We start from the raw sequence: 17,160 nt of genomic DNA, 5'->3' as shown, positions 1-17,160 counted from the left end.
ACGATGTGTAGGCCTTGGCGGTCAGACCACGAGGGACGTCGCACGGACTATCTCACGCGACGTAACAACTAGTGATTTTCATCCTCTGGTTAGCTCGTCTGATATTTCGATTATACAACGGTCCGAGGTGATAGTGCAGGTACAGAACGTTTTCCATAACAATCAACAGGGTGGGATAGGTTGAGCGACGGATAGCGATCTTCCTATTTCTTCCGTGATGGGTTAGGGAGATCTTTCTGGTTGGAGAAACTGGTTTTAGATTTGGAGGAACTGATTGTACGTGAGAGAATTCTGTTAGGGGCTTTTAATACGCTTCGCGTCAATTCTAAACTTGGAGTAAATTGGGCGCATAATTTTGAGAACTGTTAGAGACACTTTAATTAATTATTCGCGCTATTTTACTACTTACATTCAGATAAAATCTTTTTCTTACTATAGTGGCAAATATTTTTTATAGAACATGTAGAAAAGATTTCGTCTCTTCAGATAAACGTCCCTAACATTCACTAATGTATATTCTACGAAATACAATTGAGAATCATTTACGAAGATGATATAGGACGCAAATTGTTATCAAACAGACTTTCTTTAGACGGACGATAGTGTCGAACGTCGAGGGGATTGTGGCCAGCGATCAGTGTCCGCTCGCCGGGTCATCCGATTTGTGTTTGTAGTGCAAAACGGCTCGATATTAAATACATAGTCCTCCTTTTCTCCAATCGGATCGTTCTACTTTGATCTCGTCCGTAATAATGTTTATCCTGCATCCGTTGATGGGAGGCCAGGAGACGCGACGCCGTCGGCGCACCGATCAACCCCATAAAAATATATCCTCGGTAAATTGGCGATCTCTTTCTAGTGGAAAGTCGTCCACAATGACGACAATTAAACATTGAATAATATCCCTTAAAATATGTCACTAAATGAGGTTCCTTAAATACAAAGAATCAATTGTGTTTCTCGAATTTATAGAGGAAAATTCTTGGATTTATAGTATTTCAATAATTTATAACATTTTGTTATAATTATTTTTAAATAGACAAAGGACTTCGATACAGCTATATATCGCGTTTCTGATTTACTATTCAATCGTGTATTCGGGTATTTGCAAATTAGAAATGCAAGAAGTACTCCTCGACGTTAGCAAGTGTACCAATATTATTTAATTATTTAAATTTCGACATTACTATTTAGAAGGCACTCCAGTGTTAACAATGGACAATCTTATCTTTATCCAGTACAATTATTACTTCATGTACAATCTCTAGGTCCATAACAAAATTTCACGACGTAAAAATCGTTCGATAGAATTTGACCGCCCGCGGTAAGCAAGGCAGAATGCAACTTTTTTTTTAGAAAATAAAAACGCAAACTAAAAGGAAATACGAAAAATATATTGTATGCTTGTTTTAGGCAAAGGTCGGAAATTATGAAGCAATATGATAACGTTTAAATATGATTAAATTTGTGTAGAAGTTCGAAAACTTCGAAAGTTCAATTTAACCGGCTCTGATAGGTTTAGTGTTAAATCAGGTATAATTTTCATTAATATTTTTCAATTTCCCCGTTCTACGTTTTATGATATCGCTTGGCATATCTAGTTACTCGACATTCGTGACAAGATAAAGAAACTTTTGAAGAGAACGGAACAACAGCATCACTGATTTTTGTTGCAGGTCTGACGAGAGCACCCATGTATCCCTTCTCCACGGGTCAATATCCGTACCCCATGCTTAGTCCGGAAATGACGCAAGTCGCCGCTTCCTGGTAAGTCAATATACCACGATATAAAACGTCACCGGCAAAAAGCTGCTTAAACGAATCTCATTACGTATCTCTCGTTATGAAATAACAGAGATAATTAATCTTCTTGTCGACTTTAGGTACCAGAATCGGAATATTACAATTTCCCGATAATTTCACGTGCCCGTCACGATTAAACGAAGAGCCGTTTATCATATTTTCGTATTGTGGGAAACGTGGATAAAAGAAACGGATCGAATACCCACGATACGAGATACGCTTAAAGCGAAATAAAAGTTCCAAGGATTCGAGTTCGATGACAAGTGGACCGATTTACATGAGAAACGTCCAATTTCTCGAACAATATTATAATTCTACCTTTCGCGTACTAACGATTCAACCCTCGAACGCGCCACTCGACCAGGATAAACGTGATTTTTATTTAACCTCGCAGATATTCCCCTTTTCAACCCTTCCTTCTTTTATTCTTTCTCATCTTCCGATTGTGCGTTCGTACGTCCGTCGTTCAAAAGATTATTTGAGTCAGCTGTGCTCCATTATTTTAAAATTCAATCTTGAACTTCGCACAGAATTATGGAATTTGCAAATATGTTACGAGACGCTCAAGATCTTTCAGAACGAAGAACAGAATAAGTTCCACTTTTTACAAGGGAGCTGTTTCATCTCGTATTATAAAGGTTGTCTTTTCATTTGTGCTTGAAGAACACGTGTTTTTCATATATTCTACTACATTTTTTTAAACATCGCTCGTCGTAATATTCAAATATCGAAGATGTTAAAATATCTCTTGCTTTGGTAATTATACTTAATAATTATATTTCTTTTCCACGAAACTGTATCAACTTAGCAGCTATTTTTAAAATACTTACATCTTGTTTTCGTTTTCAATTATGTCATATTCTTCTGCTTAGTCAGACAGTAACATTAAGGTCAGAAAACCAAAAATATGTCTGCGATCTTCAAATGTAAATCGCTCGAAAATCTTTCATAGCCAAATTTGGCCAACTACGACACATTGAATTATCTGACTTGATCCAGCTATCTTACTGACTCAAATAACTCTACCTTATCTTAAGAGAAGAAGTTACGAATCAACGCAATGGAGGCAAGAAAAATCAGAATTTCGAGAAGAACAGGCTAACAAATTTCTCGATTCAGTTCTCGTTTTTCCGGCCGAATCACGGCTCCGTTTCCTTGGTCATCCTCTCAGTTCCGGTCTATTAGACCGCTGGTGAACGACGTAGTCGCCATCGTCGCCGATCCACCTATAACGCTGACCGCATGAACCAACCCTCTTCTAGAGGCTGCCTCCCTCCTTGTTATTTGCTTTCTGCTCGAATCGTCCTAAATTGAGATTTTCCACGGGTGATTAGGCTCGTTCTTCTCAATTAGGAGGGCGGAACCGCGCTTTTCCCCGGCGATCTCGAGCCATTCGTCCTGTTCGAGGAAGTAGCACGCCGCGAACAGCTTCCACAAGGATTTCTGGTCGAGTGGAGAGGAAATTGTGGTGGAATTTTTTGTTTAAGGGCTAGAAATTTAAATCGAAGTTTGGAAGATTCGTATCTTTTTGAGGAGTATTATCGTGGAAAGAAGAAACGACGATGGAGGACATTTGAAGAAGTAAAAGTCGCGTTCAATCTTGTAAATTGGAGTTTGGAGGATTTGTCAGTCTTTTTTCAAGAGATTGTTGTAAATTTAAGAAGAAATGAAATACGATGGCGGGAATTTTGAATTTAAGGGTGAAGATTTTAATTTCGTCGAAATTTATAAGGAAATCGGATTTCCAAGATTGCTTTCTTTTAGAGGGATTATCGCAAGGTGAAGAAGAAGTTATAATAAAAAATTCAAAGTATAATTCTGTGCAGCAACATTTAGAAGATCAAATATCTTCCTCGGTGATTTTTGTGATCATTGAAATATAATCGTAATAGAAGGAATTTTTACTTCAGAGATTACAGGTTTAGACGTAATCCTATGATGCTGATACTTGCAATGGAAGATTAGCATCGTGTCGGAACACTTTTATAAAAATAACGAAGACACACGCGCCAAGGAAATTTGATTAAAAAGATTGGAACTTAAATACTATTTTAGTAACAGAATTTAAAAAAAAATTCCATATCTTCTGTCGTCTAAAAAAAGTCAACTTCTTGGTCTGCTGCTTTTCTGAAGAATAAGCGTTACAGTTATTTTTCCACAGCCTTCTGTATATTTAGTTTCGTGAAATTCATTCGTTAACCGTTCTCCTTTCTAAATAGAATTACATGGTAATCGAGAAGGAAACGCTTGAGAAATCATGAAAACCGCTCCAACAACAGAGACTGTACTGTACGAAGACAATTGCTTTCAGACTAATGCTTTTATTTGACAAGCAACGATTTCGTTTCAGGCACACACCGAGCATGTACCCTATTTCCCCGGCAAGCACTGGTTTCCGAAGTCCATATCCCACGAGTTTGCCCATCACAAGTTCTAGTTTACCAAGGTTAGTAGGTGATCGAAATCGGATTTCTCAAGTTTATACAAACACTCTAATTTCTGTTACACATTACTTCACTCCGCGTCTCTCCACGTCTACACAACTAATTTTATCGATGAACGTTTCAACTTGTATCCTGCAATAAACTTTCGATATTGCAAATTCAACTATATCTACGCCAACCGTCTACGTGATTAATTACGAATTATTTAATAATATTTGTAATATCTCTTTATTTTGAAGAATCTTATATTGTTAAATTATTATTATTCCTTAAACGGTGTTGACACGTTCAATTAACGATAACACTCGTAATTTTCTTACATTTTTAACCTCATCAGGGATGAATGTATTAGGACTAGAAATCATTTGATTGTTTCTATAACAACTTCTGTAATAACTCTAGAATTAAGCAAAAATTATTTAATATCCCTCAAGAGGTGAAAAACATTGAAACCATCGACCGAACGTCATTTAGAAAATCATTGGTACCAGACTACGAATGTTTTCGCATTCGTGTAAAGTTTTAAAGATATTAGGCTGTTCCGAAAGTTCCTTTCGTTTTCTAAGGAAGTAATGGATGCAGAATATTTTTTGTTTCATATTATTTTATTGAATTATGTATGATCCAATAGAACAAAATGGATCGGAAATTTCAAGGTTCAAAAGTTTCTTTCGTTTTACAAGGAAATAATAGATTCGCGACATTAGGTTGTCCCAAAAGTTTCTTCCGTTTTATAATTCTATTGGATCATACATGATTCAATAAAATAATATGAAACAAAAAATGTCGTGCATCTATTATTTCCTTACGAAGAAAAAAATCTGTCGCAAGAACCTAATACAAAAATATCGGGAATATACATATAAAAAATTGTACAAAATATCCAAAGAAAGTACAAAGTATTCGAAAATTTAAGTTTCGTTAAGTGAAGAAAAGTTAAGTTAGTTGTGCTCGTGGGAGTGTAAATTCACATGAGCATTCGTAGTCTAATTATTACCGCGACATCGTAATAATCATTCGATAATTCTGCAGCGTCGCAAAAATTACCAAATTTTCTGCAACTTTTTTCAGTGATCTCTACCGGTTTTCGCCGACGGGTCTGATGCCCCCGCACCCTGGACTTAGTCCGCACGCACACGCGTTGGCGTCCCACGCACTGGTATCCTCGGCGCCGAAAACGGATCATTCCACCCTGGATCACAATCACAGGTTCGTTCCCATGGATATTTCAGCGACACCTACGTCCATTCCACCGAATCAAACGATATTATCTCCTTCAATAACCTTTTTCCTATTCCTTTTCCCCATTCATGACGTATAGAAGAACATAAATATCGATCCTTCGCTACAATTGACACAGTCAAACAGTTCGCCGTTACCGTCTACTGATCGGAAAGATATTCCATCGGATTAAACCTTGGAGTAATTCTAATCGATACTGACAATTAAGCTGCGAATATTTATGCAGTTTCATATCTTTGAGAGTATAATGAAGGAAAGAAAGGAAAAAGAAAAAAATAGAACCTCGGCAGAAAATTGTTTTACCTACCAAGTATCATAGAAAGCACCGTACTTTGCACGTTTTCTATACTTTTTTCGTATCGTGCGTAATCCGTGTAATTTTCCATCCTAATAATTTCAATAATTGAAAACAAATCAGAGTATACTTATAACTTATCGAGTATCGTAAGTCGAGTGGTGTAACCGTTCGGTTGATCGGAAGGATAGGAGTTGGTATGAAATTTACGAGAGAAAGTTTCGAGGGAAAAAACGAGAAGAAGCGTAGATACATCGATATATTGCAAAGAGCAGCTTGTCGAAGGTATAACACGGCTTTCTACAAACCTGATGCTTTGATCGCATTCGCTGGTAAATATCGCAGTCGGGGGAAGCATTACCGAGGCCAGTCGATAATTTACTGGATGCACGATGGATACACCAGAAGGGTGAAACTAAACCAGGGGACTATCTCTCTTTTTCGTTCTACTGAACCAAAAACCAATATCTCTGGACGATATCCTCTGTGTACGATGATAAAACGAATCCTCGAACGAAACATTTACCTACAATGATCTTTAGATAGATAGATAGCGAAAATGAACGTAAAACAGATGTAAAATATTGGTAGAGGAAATCGCTTAATCGATAATCGAATCAACGTTCAAACGTAAATATGTGATGTGGTTCCTCTTCATCGGTTGCTAACTATTTAATCTCCTTCCATTGATAAAGAAAAACGTTTCATCGGTGGATAAAAACAAAAGGTACGTCACAAACGAACATCAATGAAGAAACATAAATACACGATGGTTCCCTTTCATCAGCTACTATTTCATATCCTTTTATCAATACAGAAGACGCTTCGTAAATAGATGAAGAGAAACACCTATATTCGAACATAAACGGAAAAACGTAAATATATAATGTTTCCCTTTTATCAGCAACCATATCATACCCTTTTATCGATAAAGAGAGACACTTTCACCGATACGCACCGGATAAATCAACCTGCACGAAAACATACTAACGTGAATATAATCGATGGTTTCTTTCAATCGGATATTACTCTATATCCTTCTATCGATAAAGGAAGACACTTCGCTGATTTACGTCAGATAGATGTCTATCTGGACATGAAGTGAAAAACGTGGATATATACATATGGTTGCTCTTCATCAGGTACGATTTGATATCCTGCCATCGATAAAGGAAAACGCTTAGTTCGGCCCGTCCGTTGATAAAGAAGCGTCGACTGGCAGTGTATCACGGGTTGACGGATAGTTTCACTGACGACCATAGGGGGTAGCACGTCACGGGGTGTTCAACCCCTCGTACAGTCGTTCCCCCTTCACCGTCGAGCGACGTATAACACTTATTGAATGACTCTCTTCGCACAGCGTCTGCGCCTGCTGGCGCCGCCAGCACCGCCGCCGCCGCCGCCGCCGGTTATGTATTGATCATTACCCTCTTAAACAGATTTCTAATTTGCATTAGTACCCGGCCGATCGCCTGGCCCGAGCATCGTATACAAAGCCGCATGGTCGCGCTTCCTACATTCGAGGCACGCGTGTACAAGGACGTACACGAGACACGCCGTGTGATCAGCTGGCAGCTGCTGCTGGACGACGAGGGCCGTTCTTGAAGAGGGGAGCGTCGCGTGCCGCCGAAGCGTCGGGACGCCGCGACGGACTTTTACGAGCCGCCTCGTGAACCTCGCGTGCTCTCTTGTCTTCCATTTTGACCTTCGATCCAGCCACGTGTCACGTGATTGAAAATCAACCGTTCATTTGATAGCACTAAATTTCTAACGTCTGTAGATGATCGTGATCTGAAAGGAAGAAACCTGCGAAAGAAATACACTGTAATACACGTGCTCTCGGGCTCCGTTTAAACTGGATGCTTCACGTTGGAATATCTACGCGGGAGTGAGACGAGGTCACGGATCGATCAGACTCACGTGTCAGGATCGCAAGAGCAGATGTCGAAGGTTTCCTCTTGGCGCTTGCATTTTCTTTTCGAATAAAAAAGGGAATATATATATATACACATATATAAAGAAAGAAAGAGACAGATCGATAACGAAGATATATAATAAAAGCAGCTGATCCGTGGAGACTAAAGAGAAACTACCCTCTGTCCCTGTGCAGGTGGCATATATCGTTCCGTGTGGTGGTGGTGGTCGTGGTGGTGGTGGTGGTGGTGGTGGTCCCAGGCAGAGAGAGTCGCGGCGGGGGTGTGAGGGTGCCGATGGTAGCGCCACGCAGCCCGCCAAAAAAAGGCATCACGCAGGGAAAGCGGAGAGAATGCAATCTTCACCCCCCACGCGCGAATTATACATCGGCGGATGGTAGGGTGTCGTTGCTGCGGAGCCATGAATCGCGATGATGGCCCCACGGTGCAGCCCTCCACCCCGCCGCCCCTTCCGCACTCGCGGATAATCAATCGTCGTAACACCGCTCGGTGATTCCACCGACGCCAGGAACGACGCATTTTCGCTGGATGCGGGATAACACAGGGTGGTGGAAAAGAGGCACGACGCGGAAACAGACGGTAGTACTAACCAACAGCATACCAAACATACAGAAAGACGAGACAGATTCTTTTCTTATTTTTCTTCTATCATATTTTTGTAACACTGCCGTGTGCTCGTTCCGTGTGGAATATAAAATCGTGCTAGTAAAAGGGAGAGACGATATAACCGCGCGCGTGTGTCCGAAAGGAGGAGGCAAGCCGAAGGAAGGAAAATATCGTGTCCAGAGAGTAAGGTCTTTTTGGACAGAGAGAAACGAAAAGAATCGTCGAGAGGAGGTTTTGTTCTCTTCTCTGCCTCTTCTTTTTCGGAGCTAGTGAGAACCGAGAGAACCAAAGAGCAAGAGAGACGAGGATATATACCGACGGCGAAGGGCCCGTGCACGAGATGCCGCCCCTGGAGACATTTTACCCTGCGATTCGACGCTCATGAATGTTTGAATGCCATCCGCACGACGATATGGAGCGATTCAGATGGACGATACGCGACGCGCAGACGACGATGAATAAGACGTGGCGTGAACAGTGCTTGTTCGACTGCTTCCGGGTTGACGCGGTCACTACCGATGTCGTCGTCTCGAACCAGGCGCCGTTCATGTCGGTGTAGACGTTTTGGGGGTAAATGTTGTGCGTGTATGTGTGCTGTTTACAACAAGGACTGTACCGTCCAGATTATTCGCCGACGTGCGATACGATGATAGAACACGAAGACGCGAAGACTAGGAGCGTGGTGGAGTGTAAAGCAACGAGAGGCTGCGTGAATACCGATGTTCTGGAATTTTTCGATCCTGTTAGAATACCCGAGGCAACGTGCTCCTACGACGATGCTTGCAACACTGACGAATCGGCCAGCGGAAGGATGATGAGACGTTGCTCGAACCGCAGTGTCGATCACTGCGTGATGAACGTTCACGTGTACGGGATACTTGGCACGAGACTAAATAGATTAGAATAGAATAACACGAAAAACGAAAGACTAGAACGTAAAACGGGAGAAAATAGAAAAAGGAGAATAAAACAGAGTAGAGGTTGTCACACGCGGTGTATCGCGGTTCGATGGATCAGTTTCGAGCGTGCCGGTGGGTATAAACGGGGACCCACGAGTGCGATGGAGCCCGAGTGTCTGGAGCCATTGAACCTGGTGATAAAGAAGGACGACAACACTGAGAGCGGGCCAGCGACCAACGTGACGATCGAGGAAGGTAGCAGCGAGGCATCGATCAACAGGATCGACGAGGAGAAGTGTAACAATCCTGATCCAAGCAAAACGATCGAGGAAAACATGACGATACTCCAGGACGCGATGAAGGCTGGCGAGGCGGGCTTACCCACGGCCGATCACAAAATCCTTACGGCACTCTACATGAGCAGCCTGATGCAGATGTCGAACATGAGCCTGCCAAGGAGCGTGACACCGCCTCCATACGGTGCCCAGCACAACTTCATGCAGCTGCTGGCAATGGTCGAGGCCAGGCATCGTATGTGGCAACAAATGAACTGGCCACTGCCGCAGAACTTCCCCAGGAACCCGTTGACCTTGCCCGCCCAGCCGTATTTTGATGGGCCTACGACGAATCTCACGGAGCAACTGTGCAATTCCCAGAACTCCACGCCGACCTTTCCCCTATCCTGCACGAAACCCGACCAACAACCCCTGAACCGCGACTCGAAGCAGCCTTACTTCAAACGGTAACGATGGGGATGTTTGATGAAATACAAATTGCTTGTAGATTGATATCCAAATGGGGCAGAGAGAAACGAGGAATTTAGTTTGTTTACTGGATGGAAGGGGATTTTGAACGATGATAATGATCTTGGAACGATGGAATTTTCTAACATTTCCTCGTTCAACCCCCCGTTAGCGTAATAAGATAAATAAAAATTCAAGATAAACGGTTCAGAAAATAAAAGAAAAGAAATTGTATAAATTTGAATAAATTTACGAATCTGAAATTTTAATTTATAAATTCTAATAGATCTGTATATCTATAGTACTATAAACGTAACGCAATGATCGCTATTTCCCGTAAAAAATTAAAAATGCGAGTATCTAATGTATCAACGATACAAGAAATCTTCGTTATGAGCGATCACTTTCTAAATCTCGCTGTCGAAGCGTTAAATGAAAAAAAAGGGATAAGAAGTTTAGTTTCTTCGGGAATCGTGTCGATACAAATCGATAGTAACGTAATTTTTTGGCATTCTGTTGATAGGTCTACGGTAGAACAGAAGAATTCCACGTCGTTACCGGCGGATAACGCGAAAGCACAGGACACAGGGCAACAGAACAATCAAGGTAAGGGCTCGTTTAACGGATCTGGGCTTCTGTGATCAGTTTACCGTTGATTTTCACACTGTAGAGGCCACCTCTCATACCCGTCGATGATGTTTGACAGATAAAAAGAAACCCCATATAAAAAAGCCTTTGAACGCGTTCATGCTGTACATGAAGGAGATGAGGGCGAAGGTCGTGGCGGAGTGTACCTTAAAAGAGAGCGCCGCGATCAACCAAATATTGGGAAGACGAGTGAGTAGTATGGAACTATACTTTCGTTGATAAGTGTTTGTATAGTATCGAAGAAACTGTTGCATCAGGGTTTGTACGATTTTCGAGTTCACTAAGAAATTTTTATGAAATTTATGTCTGTTTGATATTCCTTTTCTTTCAGTTCTAGTTAGAATCACGGTTGTTCCTGTATAGGATGGACCATGATTCGTGACACGAGGGTAAAATTAATTGAAATGGAAAAATAGCTTTTCGAAGTGCGAAGCTTTGTCTTGTAGGAAACTGACAGTGGAAAGCGATAAGCGATAAATGATACAGTTACTAAAGCTATTAAATATAGTAATAATAATGCGATGATTGTAATTGGAATTCTATTAGCAGTAGTTTGTTCATAGACCACTTTGCGATATTCTGCCTATTTAGCTTTTTAAATATTAAAACGTAATCAATCGAAACTGATAATTGACTCTTTCGTATAAAGATCTTAAACGATGCATTATTTGTGGATTACTTTGTGGATTATATTGGCTGTGTAATAAATTTCGAGGGTGTAAAAATATTTAATCTGTCAGAGGAAATATTTGACACAAAATCACATTAATTACTCAAGTTAGTCAAAGTATCATCCATGAGCACGTACTTCCAATTGACAGCGTGACAAAAAGCTATTCGATCATTTTGATTTATTTTACATTACAGAAACTCGGTTATACCACGAATTACGTTACATTTTGTGTAAGTTCTATTTAAATTGCTGTTAACTATGATGAAATGTTTCACAAACAAGTTTCCTTCTTCTTTTTTTCATTTCAAGACCACGAAAAAAATGATCTACATGTAAGAAAACTTTCAGAATAGTCAGTTGCTGAAACACCTTCCTGTATCGTTAATAGCAATGGAAAACATTCAGAAATGTATTCGAACGAGCCCTGATGTAAAGCAGAAGCGCATCAAAGTCAAGATTTTCTTCCATGTTTCTTCCAAACGATTATTATCCATGGATTATAGATAAAAAGGATTTAATAGAGAACAAATGTCACAAAGCTTTTGTGAGAATTCAGTAGAAACACTAAGTGCCATAAAAGTGAAAAAAGTCACGTTGACTATTATCAAGAAAGGATTGAAGTTTGCGTGTAAATTGGAGCAACGAAATCGGTAACATTGATCTGGAAGTAAAATCTTGACTCGATGAAGCACGAGACGATCAGAATCCACAGAGCACCCGAAACCACAGAAGGTGTCTCGAAGGACGATCGAAAAGCACAAACAAAAAAAAGGAAAGAAAATAAAAAGTTGCATGCGTTTTGTTAACTCTTTCGTTGGATCCGCGAGATTGATAAAAAAAAAAAAAGTATCAAAGCACTAACCGTATCTGCTAGTAATCTCAGTACGACTAGATAGCTAGATTAGAATATAGAATAGAGAAAAAGAGCATCGTAGGTGGGATCTAAGGAAGTGTCTCGTCGATGTAAAGAGGGGGTAGTTTCTTAGGGGATGGGTTCCAAACGAAATTGGGTCGGCACCATAACGAATAAAGAAAAAAGTAAATATGTACACTTCTCTCTTGGTGTGTGTATCCACTCTGTGAGGGTAAAAACGAGTCGCTAAAGAGTAATAATAACAAAAGAAAAATACAGTAATACGATAATAAATTTCCTTTAAAAAAAAACTTATCGTAAAAAATATACACGTGGAAAAAAAGGGACGTGAATAATGAAAAAAAAAAAATAAATAAATAAAAGGGACACACGGTGCACGGATAGATACTGTGAGACTGTGAATCTGTGAATCTGAATTTTGGGGGTATGACACGCAGTGGCACTCGCTAAGCCGGGAGGAGCAGGCGCGGTATTATGAGGCGGCCAGGCAGGAGCGCCATCTCCATCAGCAACGATACCCCGGCTGGAGTGCCAGGGATAACTACGGATACGGCAGCAAGAAGAAGAAGAGGAAGAAAGAACGGTCCGCAGATCCCACCGGAGGTACCACTTTCCAGTGCTAGAACAGCAGGCCCTTAATAATTCATTATAATAATAATAATAATCATAATATAATAATAATAATAATAATAATAATGATATAATAATAATAATAATTCATATAGATTATCTATTACTGGTTGATATTGAAACGATCAAAGTCTCTTGTGCAAAGTTTCATTCTGGTTATTATCTTCTTTTTTTTTTTTTTTAATATTTTTTTATTCTAACGAACATATATTCTACATTATTTTTCGAATTTTTTTCCGGTCTATCGTTCTTGTTCTTTAAGTGTCCATTTTTTTTTTTTTTTTTTTTTTGTATTTGTTTCGTTTATGTTCCTCTTGTTTGTTCTCTTTGTTATATACATATATATTTTTTTTTACTTTTTTTTCAATTTTCCGATTTTTCGTTCATTCATTTTTATTTTTTATATTCCGTCTTAACATTTTTCACTCTTCGACTCGTGCGGACTTTTTTGTTTTTCTCATTGTGTTCAAATGGAATACCGAGCGGAGCCCTGTCGAACAAACACACGGCGCCACGTACACGCGTGCACGCGCTCGCGTGGATCCGTGCGCCGGAATCCGCGTGCACGCGCCTACGTACACGTGTTATCCGTTCTTTTTTTTCGACTCGATTATATATTGCATATTATTGGGTTCACATTGGATTGTCTGTTGGGGGGCGGAATTTTTCTTGGCGGATTCATATGCGGCCGAATCAATTGTATGCGCGGCGGCGCAGCAAACAGGGAAAGAACGGAGTCTCGCGGCATGCGACCGATCATTAACGCAGATTCTTTTTTTTTTGTGTATCTGGCCAAACTCCCTAAAGCGGTATCCGTTCACGGAGAGACAAAAGAAAAAAAGAATGTGAGAAAAAAAATGGAAAAAAATATAGATGGAAGAAATGTACGTTGAACGAACGAACATAGATCGACTGTGATTAATTCGAACGAGAGCGATGACGTACGATGATGATGCGAGGAGCCTTAGGTATGGGATGTCTGGTAGAGCCCCGGGGAGGAATCCGATTCCCGATCGATTTTCTCTTCACGATCATTTCGAACGGGACCGCAGTGTTTTCCTTCTTGGCCCATCGAGACGTATCGCGATAAGAGTGAATTTTTGGTCCAGCGAGAACTCTATGCCGATCCTCGACGTCCTTTCAACTATTTATCTCTCTACCATTCTTTCGAACGATTTGAAATTTTTTTTTTTTTTTTCTACGATCGTGAACGGTAAGTGAACACGTTTTGTGATCGTAATATCCTTTCTATCGACTCCTCTGAAGGACGTTGAGTGGAGGATACGAATACACTGGAAAAAGGGAAAGAAGTGAGCTTGAAATGTCTAGTTCTAAAGAAATGGTTTCGCTTTGAAAGCGGGAAGGAAATCACAATTTCTTTTTAAGATAAGAATTGTTTCGTGTGTTTATTGCTTTAAGTAGTTATGCTCGTGTAGTGTAACGTGTGATTATATATATAGTGGCACTTTTTCAGTGTATAGACCAGCCAAGAATCCTCAGTTTCGCTGGACCCGCGTGTACTCGCGAACAAATCCACCGTATTCTCTCTATCAGACACCCTGTATCGTCAAAGTTCTTCACGCTAAAAGTAACGATACGATGAGTAGCGATACAAGCGAGGGGGAGGGGAGAATCTAGGCTGTTCTTCTAGCACTTTAAACGGAAAGTAGGGACCCCAGTGTTACTGAATCTATGCTCGAGCAAAATAATGGCGACGATGCGTCGAACGAGCATACGTAATATACTATATACAAAGCGCATACGAACGAGATAAACGAGATTTTTTATTATTTAACTAAAAGAAAAGATGCAAAAGACATATAAGCGAACAGTTTAAACAAAAAAGGAAAAAAAATACAAACGAAAGATGCAAATTAGGGTGGCGGTAGTAGCATTAGTGAATCTCTTTTTTTTTCTTCTTGATTAAAAATAATTGTTTAGCCCACGGTTCATGCACAATTACAAATAGTGTTTGGTTCTCTCTCGGTAGTGGCACGCGCTAGGGCGAGAGGAACAGGCCAAGTATTATGAGTTGGCGCGACGGGAGAGACAGTTGCACATGCAGCTGTACCCTGACTGGTCTTCCCGCGCAAATACCAACCGAACTAAGAAGAGGAAGCGCAAACAAGACACAAACAGTGATCCTGGAGGTACCCACATGCCTCACTCCACACATTCTTACAAGCTCCCCCCGCCCCACGAACAGCAACAACAACTACAACTACTACTACTTACTACTATTACTACTATTACTTACTACTTACTACATACTACCAACACAGCTACAGAAATTTATTGAAATATATTCCCCCTCCCCTTTTTCAACAGCCCCCCACCCCCTCATTATTACATTATACTATTATATAATTATTATATACATTCTTATTGCTACACTACATTATGTTGCATGTTTTCCCCCCGTCTTGGGGTTTTGGGTCGATATATATATATATTATATATAATACATATTCTACATATATGTATATATATATACGATTATATATTAATTATAATTATTACTATATTATATACATGCACACGCATATATACCTTCATATATACATATATATGTATATGTAACTTATATCTATTATTGTATATGGTCTTTCGTAATATATTTTTTAGTTCCTTTTTGTCTTAAATAACGAACGAAACATATAGAGAAAAAAAATTATATATACATACAAAAATAGATGGAAGAGAATTAAAAAAAAAAAAGATGCAAAAAGAAAGAGAATAATAAGAGAAAATATATAATGTTCGAGAAAAATAGAAAAAAAAAAAAAAGAATATATAGTAATGAATGATCAACACTCGCGCGAGCGGGCGTGCACGTACGCATGCGCACGTGCGTGCCAACATGGTGTTCGACAGATTTCCATTATATATATTGCTCTGTCAAGTATATAACGGGAACGAAAAAGTAAATGGGACACGAGCGCATTCAGTACACACGTACACGCACATGACACAGCATTTATTAATTATTAATTACGTATACAACTTTGGGGACGCTGGCCATCTTGCATTTTTACAGGGACCTATACTCCGCAATCAGACAATCCTAAGCGTTTTTAATTTTCACTCAGTCTCTCTGTGTTCACCTATCTTTTTTCTTTCTTCTTTTTTTTCTTTTTTTATTTTTCTTCCACTTCTTTCTCCTTCTTTTTCTTCCGCCTCCTATCCTTTTTCTTGCGCTCTTGTCTTTTTCCTGTATATCTCTTTCTTCTTCTTTTTCTTCCACAGTTCTCACTTTTTTTCTTCTTCTTCTTCTTCTTCCTTCTTCTCTCCGTTACTTTTTCATCTCTGATACGCTAGTTTCGATTCACACCTTTACCTCTTCTTCATTTTTTTCGCTCGCCATCACCTTTGATCGTTTCAACATTGCCTGTCGACCCCTGTTAATTTTTTCTCTAATTTTAATCTCTTTTTCTTTTTTTTTTTTTTTTTTGTATCAAGATTGTACTTCGTTGACCCATTGCCCGCCTTTTTTTTCTTCGTTTTGATTCTTTCTATGGTCACCTCTAAGCAATCACTCAATTATTCTCGACCCTTACATACGAGTTGTTTCGTTCACGACGTTCAAGCGCTCGAACGTTTTTTCTTTATCTTTTTTTTTTTCATATATTTTCTAATTTTTTTCTTAAACTTCGTTTTTTACATTCATCTTTAATATTTATTGTCTAGAGCTTGCGTTTTAATACAGATCACGACATTAATTGAGTAGATATGATCTTTGATCGTGTTTTTTACGCCGTTTTTAACGTTTTTACGCTGCATGCTATTTTTACTCAGCTTGACAGAATATCTCTTTTTTATTTTTTTTCAATTTTTTTTTATCGATTCGCAGGGTCCTTCTTCGAAGACTACAATGCTCGAAGTTGAAGTAATTCAAGATTTCTCGTATAGATCGAGAGTTAACGCATATGAGTCACCGGAGATTTGTTTATTCTTAAGATCTTAGAAACATAGTAGATCTTTTATCGTAAACGACTAATAATTGATAGACTGAGAATCATAATGAAGCAAGACAGAATCCGAAGAATTTAAATTGTTCCAAAAGCATCGTCCGCTTAATTTCGTAATCAGCAAAGAGTTAAAATATTTCATTAGAATTTCCAATACCGAGACACGTCTACAGAATTTCAACGAGTGCGTTCAACATTTTATAACGATAAATACAAAATACTGTGTTACGAAAAATGGTAACGAACTAATCGCTGTGATTCTCAGTCCATTCAGAATTCACCTCTCATTCTAGTAATTTATTAATCAGCCTATCAAGTGTCTGGTGACTTATGAATCGCAGTATGCATAAATCAACAATAATATCAAAAAATATTAATGTCTTCCAGGAAGGTCCTGTCTC

At 39.4% G+C, this 17,160-nt stretch overlaps 1 protein-coding gene across 7 annotated transcripts in view; it reads left to right on the top strand.

The window, feature by feature from the left end:
* The window catches only part of LOC139989876 (protein pangolin, isoforms A/H/I/S), a 283,984-nt gene that overhangs the window by 253,188 nt on the left and 13,636 nt on the right, over positions 1-17,160 (top strand). For 3 of the 7 annotated variants that reach the window (XM_072008557.1, XM_072008553.1, XM_072008555.1), the window contains 6 exons: positions 1,677-1,767; positions 4,154-4,249; positions 5,319-5,456; positions 10,490-10,572; positions 10,673-10,803; positions 12,599-12,764. In XM_072008557.1, coding sequence (XP_071864658.1) covers positions 1,677-1,767; positions 4,154-4,249; positions 5,319-5,456; positions 10,490-10,572; positions 10,673-10,803; positions 12,599-12,764 — 705 coding nt within the window. Of the gene's footprint in view, positions 1-1,676; positions 1,768-4,153; positions 4,250-5,318; positions 5,457-10,489; positions 10,573-10,672; positions 10,804-12,598; positions 12,765-14,781; positions 14,942-17,160 lie in introns of all 7 variants that reach the window. The other 4 variants (XM_072008554.1, XM_072008556.1, XR_011800427.1 and 1 more) reach the window with 2 other exon arrangements.

This window comes from Bombus fervidus, chromosome 8 (assembly GCF_041682495.2).
Source record: "Bombus fervidus isolate BK054 chromosome 8, iyBomFerv1, whole genome shotgun sequence".
Taxonomy (NCBI): Eukaryota; Metazoa; Arthropoda; class Insecta; order Hymenoptera; family Apidae; genus Bombus; species Bombus fervidus.
Note: the sequence above shows the minus strand (reverse complement) of the source record. Positions and strands in the feature narration are given on the sequence as shown.